General features: G+C 43.3%; 1 protein-coding gene across 3 annotated transcripts in view; it reads left to right on the top strand.

Moving 5' to 3' along the window:
- Positions 1-19,675, top strand: part of NUP133 (nucleoporin 133) — a 397,333-nt gene that overhangs the window by 87,982 nt on the left and 289,676 nt on the right. For all 3 annotated transcript variants that reach the window (XR_008891412.1, XM_056566853.1, XM_056566852.1), the window contains exons 8-10: positions 1,672-1,742; positions 13,289-13,436; positions 14,525-14,672. Coding sequence is in view for 2 of the 3 variants with exons in the window: in XM_056566853.1 (XP_056422828.1) it covers positions 1,672-1,742; positions 13,289-13,436; positions 14,525-14,672 (367 nt within the window). In the remaining variant the exon portion in view is untranslated. The remainder of the gene's footprint in view (positions 1-1,671; positions 1,743-13,288; positions 13,437-14,524; positions 14,673-19,675) is intronic.

Raw genomic sequence — 19,675 nt, 5'->3', positions numbered from 1 at the left:
CACAGTAGACATCAATGAGAGGCAGAAACATGCATTGCAGATGAAAAAGTGTCCAATCGTGTGTGTGTGTGTGTGTGTGTGTGTGGATATGTGTGGATATCAGTGTGTCTATCTAATGTGTATGTGTAAGAATATATGAGGCCTGTGTGTGTGTGTGAGATAAAGGGGGACTACTTCCAGCTGTTGCAAAACTACAGCTCCCAGCATGCCCACACATCATTTGGCTGTGCAGGCATGCTGGGAGTTTGTTTTGCAACAGCTGGAGGCACCCTGGTTGGGAAGCACTGGACTGAGGAGAGGGAGGGGTAGTGGTTATCACAGTGAGTACCCGCCCCCCTGCTTCTGGGGGATAAAATTAAGGTATTTCAGAAATAAAGCTAATTCTGGGAGAAATGTAGGTCACAGACACATACAAAGAACATGTGCATGATCAGGATGAGATACTGAGCAACATATAACAGTTTTGTTTTTTTGAATGATCTGACCGGTACGTTTTAAGGCCACAGTGCGGTCACTGAAACATTGTTTTTTTTTTTTTTTTTTTATTGCAATTAAGGCATACACTTGATTGGTAGTTCCTAGAGGGCTGATCTCCGCCTACCAGGTAACAGGGCTACTAAAAATCACAGGGTCCTCAGGGTCTCGTGTCCATCCTCTACTCACAGCTCTTCAAGGCCAATATTTCCTGTTTAGAAGTAGTAAAATGGAAGACCAGAGGGATGGTGCCTCATGTGTTACCCCAAAACAGAGAGGAAGTCCCCTATAGGTGAGAGAATGCAGGCTCTATAGATTTGCCGCTCACCTTGAGCATATAGAAAATATGCATATCGTATTGGGGTAGGAGATAGAATGTGGTCCCGGGGTAAGTCAGCAGTTGCTCTGCAGAAATGTTTAGATGAAGAGTAGAGAAAAAGCCTTGGCAGCAGGCGCTTGGGTATCCAATAGAACCAGCACGACCAGGTCGCAGAGGTGAAATAAAAAGAAACTTTGATATACACCAATAATGGGTTTTGGGGTATTAAACCCCTTCAGATTGACAATATACATACAAGGATACAAACAAGCAGGGTATTTACATGTGTGGTGATTGAAAACAAAATGGAGGTGGGGTCAGGGGTCGAGGTCATGAGCAATGGAATACAAGGAACTAATAATCAAATTGACACAGCAAGAGGTTATACAATTCAATTTATACAAGCAGTGCATTAATTAGAAAAGCATAGTTTAAAAATGAGAAGATTAAGACACAAATATCAAGCATAGATACGCAGAATAAGGGACAGGAGCTGAATCGGGTAGAAGTGTGAACGAGGCTTGAGGTGCAGGTGTCACACAGCTAGTGCGTTCTACTGCATTTGTTTTTTAATAACATTAGTAGGCTGCACTCTTCCATACTTAAATGATTAAAATGTGTCTTTTTCCTTGTAAGGTACCTCTGTTTGACAGCAGTGTCCTCTACCCTCCGCTTTACCACAGCATGCCACACACAAGGACAGGTGTAGTGCTCTTTTCTGATCCTTGATAACCCCTTTAAAGGAACAAGTGAGGGTACATGCTTGTTCTTTTTTAGAACTTTTTCACACAAAAATAGTCGCCAAAGTGTAATTAATTGCAACTGAATAAATCCATTTTATTATATTTTTATTTATTTATTCATTCATTTATGTTTAGGGTTCTGAAAGTAATTATGAAGAAATTAAAGAGAGAATCTGCATTGCTTATTTGGATTTAAAACAAAACAGGTAAGATTTTTTGTCGACCTCTCCATCTTCTGTAGGATAGGTTTACGCAGGCAGATCTTTTGTAGGCTTTCCGCTTTCTGTTTAGTTGCAGCTGGATTTTCATGATGTGAAATCCAAAGCAGATCCCATTAGTCAATGGGGGAGGTTTATCAAGCTGTTCCTGTCATTTTCTTTTTCTTTTTTGCTGTAAAAAGGCTCATCGTTGCGCAATTTTTGGAATTTGCGCAACTTTTTTGCGCTTTTTTCTTGTATGCCATTTTAACATAAATGGCTGCGAGAAGCAGAATTCCGTTTTGACTTAGTAAATATCTTCCACTGCCTATGTGTCTTTTTAACTTAAGCGTATCAATTTGCGCATATCATTCAAAAATTGCGCAAATATAGACCAGGGAGGAGGCAACCTTTTCAAAACGTCGTCAGGACCCTTGTACAGTTTATTAAATTGTTATACTGCTCTAATTACATAAGGTTGTGTGTTATAACGCTGTGTGTCAGGTTTGGTTATGTCCTCTTTCAAATATAGTAATACATTTTTTATTTTATTTTTATTTAAAGGAAAACTGTGAACTTGCTTCCCCCACACTAACCAGCGATACTGGCTGTGCGGGGGACGCTGATGAGTTTGATGCTTACTGTGCCTGGAACCACCCAGCCGTTCTGCTGATATCTTCATTTTTCCCTATATACTAATGAAGTGCTAACTGGCACAGGCGGCGTTAAATGGCTCTCAGACATTTCCGCCGCTGGCCGCGGCGCCTCCCAGCTCATCAATATTCCTCCCCTCCCTCCGCCTCTCCCTCTTCATTACAGAGCAGGGAGAAAAGGGAATGGTGGAGGGAGGGGAGGAATATTGAGCTAGGTGGCGCTGTGGTGGTGACGTCAGAATGCCAGTTAGCACTTCATTAGCTTATAGGGAAAAACGATGATATCGGCATAACGTCCTGGCGGATCCTCGCACAGTAAGCATCAAACAGATCAGTGGAGCAAGCTGACAGTTTTCCTTTAACTAAAATTTGTTTGCTCACTTTTTTCCTTTTATTTACCTCTTTTTCATATGCAAAAATTATGTACAGATGTACATGTTTTAAATGTTAATTTTTTTTCTTTCAAAATATACTTCAGGGATAAATGTCTTTATTTAAACCCGACCATAATTTATTTCCCACACTCTTGCATTTACAATTTTAAGCAAATGGCGTGTATCAATGTTTAAATTATTTAACAAATTTTAATGTACCAAATCTCATTTCTTTCTAATGTAAAATTCTGCCTTCTTGCTATTAGACAGTTTTTCTTTAATATGTCCACCTGCCTGCAGCTGTTAGAATTGTGTATAAGTTTTCATTAAAAAAATACATACCATTTTTATTTTCAGTCATTCCTAGTTTTCATTTCTGAAAAATAGCACAGCGTGGTTAAATTATTTAACTCTCTGACAATGAAAAATTGCTGTGTTTGGTTACTTTAGATTGTGGTGGCTTGTTAAAATAGAGAATTAGCAGTATGATTTTTGGCTTGTGCAACGCCACCATTTCTGCTCAGGTCAAAATTGGCTCAATAACTCAAACCTCGCTATACTGTTTCTTAAGACAAACTGCTTTTGGCGGCTTCCAGTGCATTTTAAGGTAATGAAAAAAAAGCAATATTTATCAAGTCCATGCACAAGGCGGTCAAGGAGCAAAGTAGTCAAAAATAGCGCAAAAAAAAAGAAACATATAAAATGCTTCTCACAGACAACATTGATAAATCTCCCCCAATCTGTTGCGGAAAATCCTCTGCATGCTAAACCCGCAGTGAAAAACTTGCAGAATTTCCGCCTGTGTGACTGTAACTTTAGTGGTAAATATAAAAACTCAGCACTGTGCATTCTCCTATCAAGTCTCAGGACCAGTCCGGCATTACAACTAACATGCTAGATGTCAAGAACAACCCTTGACTACAATGGGATCAGTTCTGGTTTCAGTTTCCCTGATTGTTGCAGATATTTCTAATACACATTGTTTAAGTCCTCTTAGACCTATATATCAGTAGATGTAGAACATCCAGACATATACCTTTTTTGAAAGGTGCAGATATATGGCACTGTAAAGGTATATAGGTGAGTCATCTGTTGTCCCCAAAGTTAAAAATAAAAGGATACTGCGTTGTATGTATTTGCGTTGGGCCTCTCGATCGACTATATATACACATTTAACCCCTTGGGTACTCGGGGTGTTTCCATTTTTGCACTTTCGTTTTTTTTCCTCCACCTTTTAAAAATCATAACCCTTTCAATTTTGCACCTACAGACCCATATGATGGCTTTTCTTTTTATGCCACCAATTCTACTTTGTAATGACATCAGTCATTTTACCCAAAAATCTACAGTGAAAAAAAAAGTGGGACAAAATTGAAGATAAAAAAAAACTCAGTTTCTCTATCTGCTCCATTGGGGGACACAGACCGTGGGTGTATGTTGCGGTCTCTAGGAGGTGTGACACTATGGCAGCAAGAAAGTCGGCTCCTCCCAGACGGATATACCCCGCCTCCAGTCCCTGAGCTAATCAGTTTTAGCTTAGTGTCTAAGGAGGTATGTTTTATGTTTTATTATTTTCCTAGTTAGGGAATGTATTCTTTTTTTATTCCGTTTTCTTTCCTGCTTTCAGGTGTGGACTAAGGAACTGTGGCTCACTGTTTCCCCATTGTGATTGAGGGGGCACAGACATTGCGTGTATGCGCTGTTCACCCCTTCTCGCCAACTGTCAGCGCCTGGGGTTGTACCTCATGGGTCCGGGACTCCCTGCTCGCCTCGCTCGCACATGGTAGCCCGGCGTGATGCAGGTAACTAAAGCTGACTGAAGACTTCATAGAGAAGACTTCATGAGGTAAGTTCTTCAGACTGAGGTGAGTATTTCCCCCTTTTAGTTGTGGATTTGCAACCTCTGGAGACCCCGAGTTTTTGGCCCACTCTTTATTTTACCAGGGCAACCCCTTCATGGTGGTCTGGGGGCTTATTCAAGAGGGACTTGCAGCCCTCTTAGTTTCAGGTTTGGGGACATATGGAGAGAGATATATAGGGATATGGCAGAGACAGGGAACAAATATTAACAGACAGTGCGTTGGTGTGAGAACTGTATTCAGGCACCATGGCCAGCTCCCTCCCTCAGCAGCCGCGGCTGCCGCTTTCACTTGCGAGTGCCGGCTTCAGTCTTAGCCGCATCTCGCACCTGTCTCTCCTTCCCATCGGCAGCGTGTAGAAGCTGCCGACGGTGTTTTCACCCGCTCTCTTCCCATTTGTGCTCGCACATGCGACCGCATATGGGCTTAGAGCGGGCACCATTATCTCCCGGCCTCATGTCTCAGCCGCGGGCTCCGCATTGTCTTAAGCCCCGCCCACCTGCGAGCCGCGGCTGTGACTCTTACTACTCTGAATATGCAGCCTCGGCTGCATATCGCTGTTATCGGCAGCGGAGGCTGCCGGTGGTAATTTCCCTCCCTTCCCCTGTCATTCACATATGCGTTTGGGGCCGGGAGCGGGCACCATTATCGGCCGTATGTACTTTGACTGCGGGCCCTGTACGGACTTAGCTCCGCCCACCCGTGGCCGGCGGGCATTCCCCAGAGTGCGTTATCTGTACTGTGTGCGCGCAGAGGGATTTTTAGGGCTAATCAGGGTTCCCTTGCTGGGTGAGACTTGTGTCCATGCCCAGACAGATTCCTCCCTCTAAACAGCTTGGGAGGTTACTTTTTACACCTTTAGGGGCTGTATCACTGAAATGTGTGGTTCTGCTGAACCCGTTGGTTCTACCTACACACTGCTTCCCCAGACTCCCCTGTGAAGGGCTCCAGTTCTGTGGGGATTGCTTGTGGAGGGATCCTCCCTACTCCGGCCCTCCAGAGGGTCCCGCGCTTCCCTATACTGATGCTCTTGCAGCGTCATAAGGATGTTTCATCTGACTCATCCCCGAGTCACCTGGCAGGCACGGGCGCTCCCCTCACAGGCATCGCCCTATTACTCCAGCTAGTAGCAAGCGTCGCTCCCCTGGAGGAACGCTCCTATGGTCGCCGCTCTGGCTCTCCAGACCCGCATACCAGTTCAGTTTCTCCCTCTTCCAGGACCACCTCACACGTCCCCATTCACCTGGAGAACTTGGGGTTGAAGTTTTCGATTCGGCCTCTGACTCAGAGGACCGCATAAAAAAAAAGAGGATATGTCGGACATAGTGCACTCATTGGTTTCAGCCATAAAAGACACCTTCCATCTAGAGGACCCAGGATCTTCAGACGTGGCTCCAGAAGTTACCTTTCATTGTGCCCGACCTCTTCTAGGGCTGCCTCACCTCGTTCCCATTCACCTGGAGAACTTGTGGATGAGGTTTCTGCTTCAGCCTCCGACTCAGAGGACCGCATGGATATGCCTGATGTGGTGTTCTCATTGGTTTCGGCCATAAGAGACACCTTCCAGTTAAAGGACCCAGGAACTTCGGACGTAGTTCCAGAAGTCTCCTTTTTTCGTACCCGACCGGCACGCAAGACTTTCAGCTCTCTCCCTGCCAGTCTGTCGGGCTGGGGAGGTGTTTTTCAGGGACCGGCCGGTCTGGGACATTGGTCCCCCGAGAGGCCCCCTGTTCCCCTTCAACATGTTGGGGTCTAGAGCAATTTTTTCTTTGCTTGATTCTTGGGATTTTCCCTTCTGGGCGGAACTCTGGTTTCCAGCCATCTCAGCTATCTTCTTTCCGCCCGTCCCTGGGATGTGGTCTTCTCGGTTGGTCCTCAGTCATCCAAGACGAGTGGTCCCCACATCCGGGGGTGTTTGCAGTGATCTGCAACGCCTGGGGCGCTCCTGGCATGGACCTCTGCTTGTCCCGCCACAACCGAAGCGTTCTTATCTCTTGGTCGGGCTTTGCCCTACCTTATCTGTTTAGTGGTCGGGTGTTGCCCTACCTTGCCTGTTTTTCCTCTCCTTCCTCTCTTTTCAGGGTTCTGAGGAAACTCATAGTAGGGCATTCCCGCCATTCTCGTCACCCAGCCGTGGTTCAGCGTCATGATCAGACTCCTGAACGCTGCACCTTCCCCATTGTCCAGACCTCCTAGCTCAGGTCTCCTGTGCCACCTTATTTACCGTCTCTGCTTTTGCCGGTGTGGTGGTTGAGACAGCGATTCTGGGGACCCACAGTATCTCTTCCCAAGTGGTTTGCACCATGCTGAGGGCTCAAAAGCCGCCTTCTGCAAGACTTACCACCATACCTGGCGGTCTTGTTTCAGTTGGTGTGAAACTCTGCTTTTTCACCGGTCGCGGTTTACCTTCCCGACCCCTTTCCCTTTCCAGTCGGGGCTGGCCCAAGGGTTGGCTTTCAGCTTCCTTAAGGGTCAAGGTTTGGTCTTTTCCATTCGACGTCCTCTGACGTTCAATTATCATGTCCGAACCTGGTTCAGGGAGTGGCACAAACTGCCCCTTTTTATCAGTTCCCTTCTTTTCCCTTGAGACTTACATTTGGTCTTAGGTGCACTGCAAGGTGTTCCTTTTGACCCTCTCAGGGACATTTTTTCTTTGCCTCCTTTCTCGGAAGGTGGCATTCCTTATTGCTCTTACCTCCTGTTAGGAGGGTGTCAGAGCTGGTAGTTTTCTCCTGCCATTCTTCCTTCCTGGTTGTATTCCAGGACAAGTTGTTTTCCTTCCAGGTCCGTCCTACTTACCTGAGATGGTTTTTGACTGTCATCTCAATGAGAACATCTTTCTACCGTCCTTTTGTCCGGTCCCTTCTCATCTCTGGAAGCGTTTGTTCCACAACCTGGTTGTGGTGAGGGCTGTTCGGACTTCTCTCCTTTTTTTTGTGTTTCCGGAAGGTCGTTGTATAGGACAATTTGCTTCTACGACCACCTTTTTTTCAGTGGATCTGGTCTGCTCTCTTTTGAGAGCTTACCGCTGCAAGGGGAAGATCCCACCCTTCGGGGGTTTGGCTCATTCCACCCGTTTTTTGGGGCATCCTGGGCCCTCCGCTACGTGGCTTCGGCCTTACAGTTCTGTAAGACGTCCGCACGGTCGTCTTTGCACTCTTTCTCAAGGTGCTACCAGATTCTTACCTTCGCATCAGTTGATGTTACTTCGCATCAGTTGATGTTGCAGACGGCGGTGGTCCCACCGTCCACCTGTCTGTTTCCTTACCCACCCAAGGGACTGCTTTGGTACGTCCCACGGTGTCTGTCCCCCAATGGAGCCAATGGAGAAAAGGAGATTTTTTTAACACTTACCGTAAAATCTTTCTCAAAGGATCCATTGGGGGACACAGCTCCCGCTCCTTTGGGTTTCTCTTTGGTTCTCTGTCCGAGGGTGGGTTCAGTTGTATCTTTTCTTCTGGTTCTCGGACAGTTCGTGTTTTTTCCTTGACCTGTCGGTCCTCTCCTATTGCTCTGGTACTAAAACTGCTTAGCTCAGGGCCTGGAGGCGGGTATATCATGCTGGGAGGAGCCGACTTTTTTTGTTGCCATAGTGTCACACCTCCTAGAGACAGCAGCATACACCCACGGTCTGTGTCCCCCAATAAATCCTTCGAGAGAGATTTTACGGTAAGGGTTAAAAAATCTCCTTTTTGTAACACTTCAGGGCTTCCATTTCTGCGCAGTGCATTTTTCGGTAAAAATTACACCTGATCATCTTGAGGTCCATTTAAAATGATACCCTACTTTATGTAGGTTTTATTTGGTCTTCTGGAAGAAATCATAACTACGTGCACGAAAATGAATACATTTAAAAATATCCCCTTCTGACCCCTATAACTAAATTTTTCCGCATATGGGGAAGGGCTAATTTTTAGCGAATATGCTATTTTGGATTTTTTTTTTTTAAGTGTACACCATTGACCGTGTGGTTTAATTAACAGTATATTTTTATAGTTCGGACATTTACGCACGCGGCGATACCACATGTTTATATTAATTTTTACTTACATTTTTTTTCCTAAATGGGAAAAGGGGGGTGATTACATTTATTAGTTAAGGGGTTAGCCTCTTCAGGACATAAGGTGTATGGATATGCCCTGCATTCCGAGCCCTTAAGGACCGAGGGCGTATCCATACGCCCGTGGGAATTCTGGTCTCCACCGCTAGCCGGTTGGGGACCGGAGCCGAATGCCTGCTGAAATCGTTCAGCAGGCATCCCGGCATAGCGCCCAGGGGGGTCATTATGCCCCCCAATGTCGACGATGGCCGCAGATCGCTGGACAATTCAGTCCAGCGATCTGCGGCGATTCCGGGTCAGTCGGGTCTCCGGTGACCCGGAATTTACTGGCTGACGGCCCCGAACAGCCATAGCCAGCAGGGATGAGGTGGCACCGGCCGACCAATCAGGGCGTCTGCTGCGGGTGTCACTCCCGCAACCCGCTCCGCCCCTCTTCCGGAGATCGTGAGCGGGTGCGGTACGTGGACCCCGGGAGCTGGGGACCCCGATCCCCGGCGTCAATGTTGGGATCGGGGCCCAGGAGCGGCGGAGGCGGCGAAGGAATGACCTGTGTCCCGGAGCAGCAGCAGGAGGTGAGTGACAGCCTCCTGCTGTTGCTTAGCAGCAGCTCCCAGCATGCAAAAAGGGCATGCTGGGAGCTGTAGTTATGTAACAGCAGGAGGCAGACAACCACAACTCCCAGCATTCCCTTATGGGCATGCTGGGACTTATAGTTTTGCAACAGCTGGAGGCACATTTTTTCTAGGGAAAAGTGTACCTTCAGCGGTTGTATAACTACAACTCCCAGCTTGCACAAACCGCTAAAGCACATGCTGGGAGTTGTAGTGGTGCATCTGCTGGTTTCATAACTACAACTCCCAGCATGCCCGTTGGCTGTCGGTGACTGCTTAGAGTTGTAGTTTTGCAACAGCTGAAGGCACAATGGTTGTGAAACTCAGTTTATTTTTACGTAACTCAGTGTTTCACGACCGGTGTGCCTCCAGCTGTTGCAAACTACAACTCTCAGCAGTCGCCGTACACCATGCACCGTACATGCTGGGAGGTTGTAGTTTTGCAATAGCTGGAGGCACACTGGTTGTGAAACACTGAGTTAGGTCACAAACTCAGTGATACATAACCAGTGTGCCTACAGCTGTTGCAAAACTAAAACTCTCAGCATGTACAGTCTGTCAGCGCATGCTGGGAGTTGTAGTTTTGCAACAGCTGGATGTTCCCCACCCCCCAATGTGAACGTACAGGGTACACTCACATGGGCGGAGGTTTAACGTAAGTATCCGGCTGCAAGTTTGAGCTGCGGCAAATTTTCTGCCGCAGCTCAAACTACCAGCGAGAAACTACTGTGAATCCCCGCCCGTGCGACTGTACCCTAAAAACACTACCACAAAATAAAATAAAAAGTAAAAAACACTACACATACCTCTACACAGCCCCCCTCCCCTCCCCAATAAAAATGAAAAATGTCGGGTACGCCACGGTTTCCAAAACGGAGCCTCCAGCTGTTGCAAAACAACTCCCAGAATTGTTGGACAGCCGTTGACTGTCCAGGCATGCTGGGAGTTTTGCAACAGCTGGAGGCACCCTGTTTGGGAATCACTGGCGTAGATTTCCCCTATGTCCACCCCCTATGCAAGTCCCTTATTTAGGCCTCAAATGCGCATGGCTCTCTCACTTTGGAGCTCTATCGTATTTCAAGGCAACAGTTTAGGGTCACTTATGGGGTATCGCCGTACTCGGGAGAAATTGTCACAAATTTTGGGGGGTATTTTCTGCTTTTACCCTTTCTAAAAATGTTTAATTTTTGGGAAAACAAGCATTTTAGGTAAAAAAAAAAAAAAATTTTTTTTTTTTTTTTTTTTTTACATATGCAAGTCGTGAAACACCTGTGGGGTATAAAGGTTCACTTAACCCCTTGTTACGTTCCCAGAGGGGTCTAGTTTCCAAAATGGTATGCCATGTGGTTTTTTTTTTTTTTGCTGTCCTGGCACCATAGGGGCTTCCTAAATGCGGCATGCCCCTAGAGCAAAATTTGCTTCCAAAAAGCCAAATGTGACTACTCCTCTTCTGAGACCTGTAGTGCGCCAGCAGAGCACTTTTCACCCCCATTTGGGGTGTTTTCTGAATCTGGAGAAATTGGGCTTCAAATTTTGGGGGGGTATTTTCTGCTATTACCCTTTTTAAAAATGTAAAATTTTTGGGAAAACAAGCATTTTGTTAAAATTATTATTATTTTTTTTTTACATTTGCCAAAGTCATGAAACACCTGTGGGGGGTATTAAGGCTCACTTTATCCCATGTTACATTCCCCGAGGCGTCTAGTTACCAAAATGGTATGCCTTTTTATTTTTATTTTTTATTATTTATTTTTTTGCTGTTCTGGCACCATAAGGGCTTCCTAAATGCAACATTCCCCCCAAAAACCATTTCAGAAAAACATATTAAAACGTATCAAAAATTGGGTCTACAAGAACATGCGAGTGTAAAAAATGAAGATTTTGAATTTTCTCCTTCACTTTGCTGCTATTCCTGTGAAACACCTAAAGGGTTAATACACTTACTGAATGTCATTTTGAATACTTTGGGGGTGTAGTTTTTATAATGGGGTCTTTTATGGGGTATTTCTAATATGAAGACCCTTCAAATCCACTTCAAAACTGAACTGGTCCCTGGAAAAAAATTGAGTTTGAAAATTTTGTGAAAAATTGGAAAATTGCTGCTGAACTTTGACACGTTTTTACTTTTGGAAGACACCAGAGGGCTTCAATTTTATGATGCAAACATAAAGTAGACAAATTGTATATGTGAATCAAAAAAAAAATTATTTGTAATATCCATTTTCCTTACAAGCAGAGAGCTTCAAAGTTAGAAAAATGCTAAATTTTCACATTTTTCATCAAATTTACGGATTTTTCACCAAGAAAGGATGCAAGTTACCACAAAAATTTACCACTATGTTAAAGTAGAATATGTCACAAAAAAACTATCTCTGAATCAGAATGATAGATAAAAGCATTCTAGAGTTATTGTTTAAAGTGACAGTGGTCAGATGTGCAAAAAACGCTCTGGTCCTTAAGGCCAAAATGGGCTTGGTCCTGAAGGGGTTAAATCACATTAATATTTTTTTTATTTATTTTTTTATTTTTGTTTTGCAATGTTATAGCCCCATAGGGGGCTGTAACATGCAGTACATTGATTGCCAGCACTGATCAATGCTATGCCATAGCATTGCATTGATCAGTGTAATCAGCGGTCGATTGCTCAAGCAAGGATCTCAGGCTTGGAGCAATCAATCGCTGATTGGATGCGCAGGAGGCAGGTAAGGGACCCCCCTCTTGCGTCCTAGCTAATTGGTCCCGATCTGCCCGACTGAGCTGCCGGGAATGCTTTTTTTTTTTTTTTTTTACATTTTAGATGAGGCGATCAACTTTGATTGCCACATCTGAAGGGTTAATATTGGACATCACCACGATCCTGCTGTACTGGGGATGGAAACTATACTGGAGACTAAGAATGAGATGATGAGCCATTCTGGGGTTTAGATGAGAAAAGGGGCCATTCATTGATAAGAAATAAGAGGTTTTACATGTATTGGATCATTAATCATATGGAAAGCCATGCTTGAGGACCAGGAATAAGATTAGGAGCCAATCTGGCAATCAGGCAAATGTTAGGGAGCCATGCTGGGGCTACTACAATTGAGATAAGTAACCATGCATGGGGCCAAGAGTGTCGGGAGCCATGCCTGGGGACTAGGAATATGTCAGAAAGCCATGCTCGGAACTACAATTGGGATGAGGAAGCATGTAAGAACCACAAGGTAGATGATAAACCATGCAAATGACTATAAATCGGTGAGGGAAAGATGCTGGGGACCAGTAATTCGACATACAATAAAAAATGTTTTGCTCTTTCGTTGTTTGTATTTGTGTGCTGTACATACTGGCTGACTTCATTACACACCTTATTAACCTGCATAAATTTTTTTTCCTTAAGAGGACCACTTTTTGCACAAATTCGTGTTGCATGCTCAATATAATTTCACTGTATATATTTAATGAAACGGACAACCTGACAAAGGCAAAAGTCTTACAGTCTCTCTTTTTTTTCTGTTAGTATTTTGTGTGACATAGTTATTTCAGCTATTGGGAGAACCTTTTTAAACCATAAAAATGTGTTGTGACCAGATTGCTCTCTGTTCACACCTCTGTTTTATGTCAGAAACTGTACAGAGCAGGAGGTTTGTGATTTGCTGATGTTCGGGACAGTTCCCGACAGGGACAGAGGTGGCAACAGAGAGCACTGTGGTTAAACTGGAAAGAACTAAAAAACTTTCTCTAGAGCAAGTTGCATTAAGGTCAATACTGACAGTCACATGCAACCTAAAATCTGTTAAGTTAAATTTTATGCACCTGTCATGTAACATCATATGGCACCACATTGACAATAAGTAGCTGTGATGTCGCAATACAACATTGTGATCTTACGGTCGTGCTAAAAGTCACCATGTATCCCTGGCCATAAATCTATGGATCTTTCAGGGATCCATAGATTCTTATCTTGCTCCTGTTTTAACTTTTAAGTTCTAACTTTCTATTTACCTCTTACAAATCAGTGATGGATTGGTCATATTGGCTGCTGCTTGGCATTCTGGCGATATTCCTTGTATGAGCTATTACACTGTTATAACAGTAAAGGATGAAGGCTACAACTTTTCTGATGAAATTAATGTTGAAGTCACTCAACTCGGCACTCCTTTTCAGGTGAGTTTTAGTAATTACAGAACATTAACTATTGTGCATTTCAATAGAATGGATCTGGTGCATTTTCAAGAAAAGTAGATTTTTTTTGTTATGCTCACCATAAAATCTCTAAATCTTTCTTGGAGGATCCATTGGGGGACAAAGCACCCACTCATTTGTTGTGGTGTCTTTGGTTCAGTTGCCTGTCCAGGTTGAATTGTTTGTTTGTCTGTGGTTCCCTCAGACAGTTGCTGTTTTTTCTTTTCCTGTCGGTCCTCTCCTGCTTTAGGGACTAAACTGATTGATTAGATCAGAGCCTGTAGGCGGGGTATATCCTGCCAGGAGGGGCTGACTTTCTTTTTGTTTCCTAGTGTCGGCCTCCTAGTGGCAGCAATGTGTGTCCCTCAATGGATCCTCCAAGAAGATTTTACGGCATAACAAATCTACTTTCATGAGATCCAGCTCAATTAAATAGAGCTGCACTACCCAACAGATCCTTCCACACTTCTAAAGAGAAGCCAAAATTACACATTTTTGGCCTGCATTATGGGGTTCTATGGATCTGTTTAACTCATGCACTGAACCTGTTGGCATTGGCGTAAAACTGACTTGGCTCATGACTACTTAAAAGTGCAATATGAAAAGTTAAGAAAATATGGAGTGCCACATAGGGTGATACTGTAACAGCTGTCACAAATCTAAAACAGTTATATAGCAACAGGTTGCTCACCTGAAAGGATTCTGGAGAAGCCACAATGCCTATAAGAGCGTATCATTCCCTCTATGGGGAGAAGGAAGGTTCCAGAACTTGCAGCACTGAGTATAAGGGAGCCCATACAGTCAGCAACTCAATGCAGCTGGGAAAGCCGGGGGCCCCTTTCAGAACATTGAAGGGTTTATATATTTCTCTCAGGGGCTAAACAGCCCAAAACCAACTGGTCATCAATCTGAAGTGTAGCAAAACATGCACGTTTTCAAAAATCTTTTGAAAGGATGTCCTAGTCATTGGATATCATCTTCTTAATTTTTTTTGCTTTGTTGTAACATACCAGTCTGGCAACTATGACTAATGTCTGTTTGATTTATATAATATTTTTGCTTTACTGTAGTCTGAAGATAAGCTGCATGCCCAACTTGTGATCCCAAACTTTACTAGCAATGTCACTTGCATATATACTAAGGATATGGTGTTTGCCTGTTCTACGGGGACAAGGCGAGCCAATATGCCACAGGAGAAAATCTCTTTTGAAGCTCAAGGTAAGTTGCATATTCCTAACAGGCCATTCTTTATTTTAATTATCATTTTCCCCATTATCTCCATGGCAGTACCCTTAAAGGGGTACATTTTGCTCGGAACACTTGGAGCAGACGGCCGAGATTGTGACTTCACGGCCACGCCCCTGTGATGTCATGCCACACACCCTCCATTAATTTCTATGGGAGGGGGTGTGTCAGCCATCACGCCCCCTTCCATGGACATCAATGGAGGGCCTGACGTTGCGACCACTGTCGCCAGAACTCGTTGTTTGTTTACAATGCCGGGTGCTGAGGGAGATCGCAGGGGGTCCTAGCGGTGGGACCCCCACAATCAGAAATCTTATCCCCTGTCCTTTGGAATCCCCATCCCTCCTCTCCACACCAGTGTTTTTTCTGTCCCTTATTTTATTTTTAAGTTAAAAACCCTTTCCAGAAACTTAGAAAATAAGGGGGAAGAAAACAATCCAAAAATGTATATTCAAAGACCCATAGTATATTTTATTTTGGAGGGTGGGCTTATTTTTTTCCCCCTAAGTTGAATGTTTACTGGTACCATTTACCTTTTACGGACACCCTATATTTTACCATACTATGTATTACAAAGCCAGAAAAAAAAATTGTAGGGCAAAATTGGAAAAAAAAAAGGTAAATTCTTTATTACGGCCATATCCAACTTGAATAATTGTTTTGTTTTACAATAAATATTAAAGTATTCATTCTGACCCCTATAACTTAATTTTGTATGACTCTTATAAGCAGTCTTTCGATTGCTTTCATAAATCACTGCAATGCTTAAGCATTTCAATTAATTTACAGACTTGGACAAAATGTTTGAAAAAGGACTCTAATAGTCCATTCTTGCTTTTTTTTTATTTTTATTTTTTTATAAGCTGTGTATTTTGTATCATTATCCTGTTAGAGGACCCTTGACTGCCACTAAGATGAAGCTTCCTGACAATAATGTATTGTCCCACAAAATTATATCAGGGAGCATTGTGGGTTTTCTGTCTTTAAAGGGATACTCCGATGGAAAACACATTTTATTTTTATTTTTTCAAATCAACTGGTGCCAAAAAGTTAAACCGATTTTGAATATTATTTCTATAAAAAAAATCTTAATCTTTCCAGTACTTATAAGCTGCTGTAAGCTACAGAGGAAGTGGAGTTGTTGTTTTCTGTCTGACCACAATGCTCTCTGCTGACCTCTGTCCATGTCGGGGACTGTTCAGAATAGGAGAGGTTTACTATGGGGATTTGCTCCTGCTCTGGACAGTTTCTGACATGGACAAGAGGGGTCAGCAGAGAGAACTGTGGTCAGACTGGAAAGAACCACTCAACTTCCTCTGGAACATATTGCAGCTGATGAGTACTGGAAGAATTAAGATTTTTTTTTAATAGAAGTACTTTACAAGTCGGTTTAACTTTCTATGATATGCAAAAAATATTCTCCACCGGAGTACTCCTTTCATGCAAGGGTACCAACAATATTGTCCATGGCTGTATGTGATATTCGCTCCCTGCTTGTAATGCCTGCCATATACAGGCTGTGTCAGCAGATCAGTGCTGGCTGTGAGGCCTAGCAGAGACCACGGTCCGCCGTGAGAATCTGTATTCACCCCACCATTACATTGTTTGTTACTGTTCAGTCCACTGAACTACCAGTGATGCATCTAACCACTTCCCGCTATAGGACGTATGCATACGTCCAATCATCCGACATGTTCGCGCATTTGGACGTATGCATACGTCCTAGCGATCTCTGGCACTGCCGCGGGCAGTGCAGGAGATCAGCGACGGGACTCGGCTGCATTAACGCGCGATCACGGCCCCGGCAGCATTAACACCCTAGATGCCGTGATCAATCCTGATCACTGTATCTATGGTGTTGACACGGGGAACGCTCTCCCCCTGTTCTCCAACGGCGCCGCCGCGATACAATCGTTAGTTGTTAGTTGCTATGGCAGCAGGAGGTCAGATCATGACCTCCTGCATGCCTGCTACGGAAGCCTGTGAGATCAAGCCAGAGGCTGGATCTCACAGGCTGTATTGTCTGCAGCTCATCAGGTTATACTGTGCTGCAGTACAAATGTATTGAAGCATAGTATAACCTGTAAAAAATAAAATAAGTTCTTCAATAAAAGTATGAAGTGTAAAAAAAAAAAAAAAATAAATAAATGCCCCTTTCCCAATAAAAGCCCTGTATTATCACCAAGAAAGATCAAAAACGCAAATCATATATATATATATATATATATATATATATATATATATATATATATATATATATATATATATATATAATATAATAGTATTGCCACGTCTATAATGACGTGTATTGCCACGTCTGTAATGACGTGTACTATAAAACTATAATGTAAATTATCCTGCACGGTGAACGCTGTAAAAAAAAAAAACATAAAAAATGCGCATAATAAATAAAATAATTTAAAAAAACGCCCGAAATTTTTGAGTTTTTCTCAATATTTTGAAGTATTTCACAAAAAAAAGCTGCATACGTCAACAAAAATGCACCACTTATATAAAGTACATATGTAACTAAAAAACAATCTCGGCATCACTCCGCTCAGAAAAAGCGTTCTAAAGTTAGTACCATTTTAAGAGATACATGTCAAATGTAAAAAAAAGAGCCTGGTCATTGAGGTAAAAAATTGGTCCGTCCTTAAGGGGCTAAATTCTATTTTGATATTGTGATCACTATTGCATCGTATAAACAGTCAAATGACAGTCATCTGAGTGTTCTCTGATGTGTGCCTTTACTGGTAGGTGTTGACTAGAGATGAGCGAACTTACAGTAAATTCGATTCGTCACAAAATTCTTGGCTCGGCAGTTTCTGACTTTAGCCTGCATAAATTAGTTCAGCTTTCAGGTGCTCCGGTGGCCTGGAAAAGGTAGACTCTTTCCTAGGACTGTATCCACTTTTTCCAGCCCTCCGGAGCACCTGAAAGCTGAACTAATTTATACAGGCGGAAGACAGCAACTGCCGAGCCGAGAAGTTCGTGACTAATCGAATTTACTGTAAGTTCGCTCATTTCTAGTGTTTACTACAGATAACAGGAACCAAACCGGTGCCATACTCCCTTACCTGTTTTAACTGTTTGTCATGGGGTGGGAGTTTACATACATTAACCCCTTAAGGACCAGGACAATTTTTTGCTTTTTTGTTTTTTCCTCCTTGCCTTCTAAAAATCATAACTCTTTTATATTTTCATCCACAGACCAATAATGGCTTGTTTTTTTGCGTGACCAATTTAACTTTGTAATGACCTCACTGATTATACCATGAAATGTATGGTGCAACCAAAAAAATTATTTGTGGGGAAATTGAAAAGAAAACCGCAATTTAGCAAATTTTCGAAGGTTTAATTTTCATGCTGTACACTTTACAGTAAAAATGTGTTCTTCTTTGGGTCAAAACGATTAAAATGATACCCATTAATACATTCTCTTCTATTACTGTACCACTTTTAAAAAAAATCTCAAAATTTTTTACCAAATTAGTGCGTTTAACCCCTTCCCTCTTTGGCAATTTTTCATTTTTGCACTTTTGTTTTTTCCTCCTCCCCTTCTAAAAATCATAACACTTTTAATTTTCCACCTTTAAAATCCATATGGGGGCTGGTTCTTTGAGTCAACAATTTTAATGTAATACCATTAATAATTTCACTACAAAATCTACGGCGAAACCAGAAAAATATTTGTAAGGCAAAATTGAAAAAATAAAATTGTCATTTTTAGCGGCTTCCGTATCTACGCAGTGCAGTTTTCGGTAAAAATTGCACCTGATATTTATTTTGAAGGTCCATACGGTCACAAGGATAACCAATTTATAAAGGTTTTGATTTTATTCTACTAAACAAAAATAACTACATGCACCAAAATGAATAAGTTGAAAAATGTCCGCTTTTGACCGCTATAACTTTATTTTTCCGTATAAGGGCTAGTGTTTTTGCACCTTGATCTTACGTTTTTATGGGTACCATTTTTGATTTGATTGGACTTTTTGATCACTTTTTATTAATTTTTTTTTATATAAAAAGGGATTTTAATTAACAATATATTTTTATAGTTCAGACATTTAAGCACGTGGCGATACCACATGTTTTTTTTTTTTATTTACCAGTTTTTTTTTGTTTTAGTTTTTTTTTATGGTAAAAGAGGGTTGTTTATTTTCGTTTTAGACACTGCGATCAAGTTTGATCGCCGCATCTAAACAGTTAATGCCGGACATCAGCCCGATTGGCGATGTCCGGCATTAACCATATGTCCTGGTTGCCTATAGCAACTGGGACCCACCGGGTATGATGCGTGCTCACCTGCTGAGCCAGTGTCATACCTCGGGAGCCACAGATGGATGTTAATGAATGTCCATTTGTGGCAAAGGGTTAAGTTAAGGACCAAGCCCATTTTCACCATAATCTGTAAAGGACCAAGGGTGTACAGGCGGACCAGGGTGACTGCTGATATCGATCAGCAGGCACCCCGCGCAAATGCCCAGGGGGGTAATCAGACCCCCCTTATGTCGGCAATCGGCGCAAATCCGGGTCATTACGAGTCTATGGGGACCCGAAAGATAAGGGCGATCGCGGTTGTCAAAGACACCCATGATCCCCCTGAAGAGATAGGAGTGAGGTGGCAGGGGTGCCACCCCTCCTATCCCTGCTATTGGGTCTAAAAGTGACGTCCAATAGCATATCGGCGGGGGGGGGGGGGGGTTTAACTTTCATTTTCCCCGTTCTGCCCACCCACAATAGGTGGGGAAGAACCGGGAAACCAAAGGGGATTGGGCGCCGAAGTCCACTTACCCTGCGGGCGAGGCTGCACGCGACGACTGGTGTCGAAGGTGGGCTGCATGTTGTGCGGCTGGCTCCCTGGATTCGACGGAAGCCGGTAAGTTGCCTAGCAAAATCTAGAGGGCTACAGTTTCAGACCACTGTACAGTGGTCTCTACACTGTTGGCCTCCAGATGTTGCAAAACTAAAAC

This window comes from Hyla sarda, chromosome 3 (genome assembly GCF_029499605.1).
Source record: "Hyla sarda isolate aHylSar1 chromosome 3, aHylSar1.hap1, whole genome shotgun sequence".
Taxonomy (NCBI): domain Eukaryota; kingdom Metazoa; phylum Chordata; class Amphibia; order Anura; family Hylidae; genus Hyla; species Hyla sarda.
The sequence above is the reverse complement of the archived record's forward strand: the minus strand, read 5'-3'. Positions and strand labels throughout refer to the sequence as shown.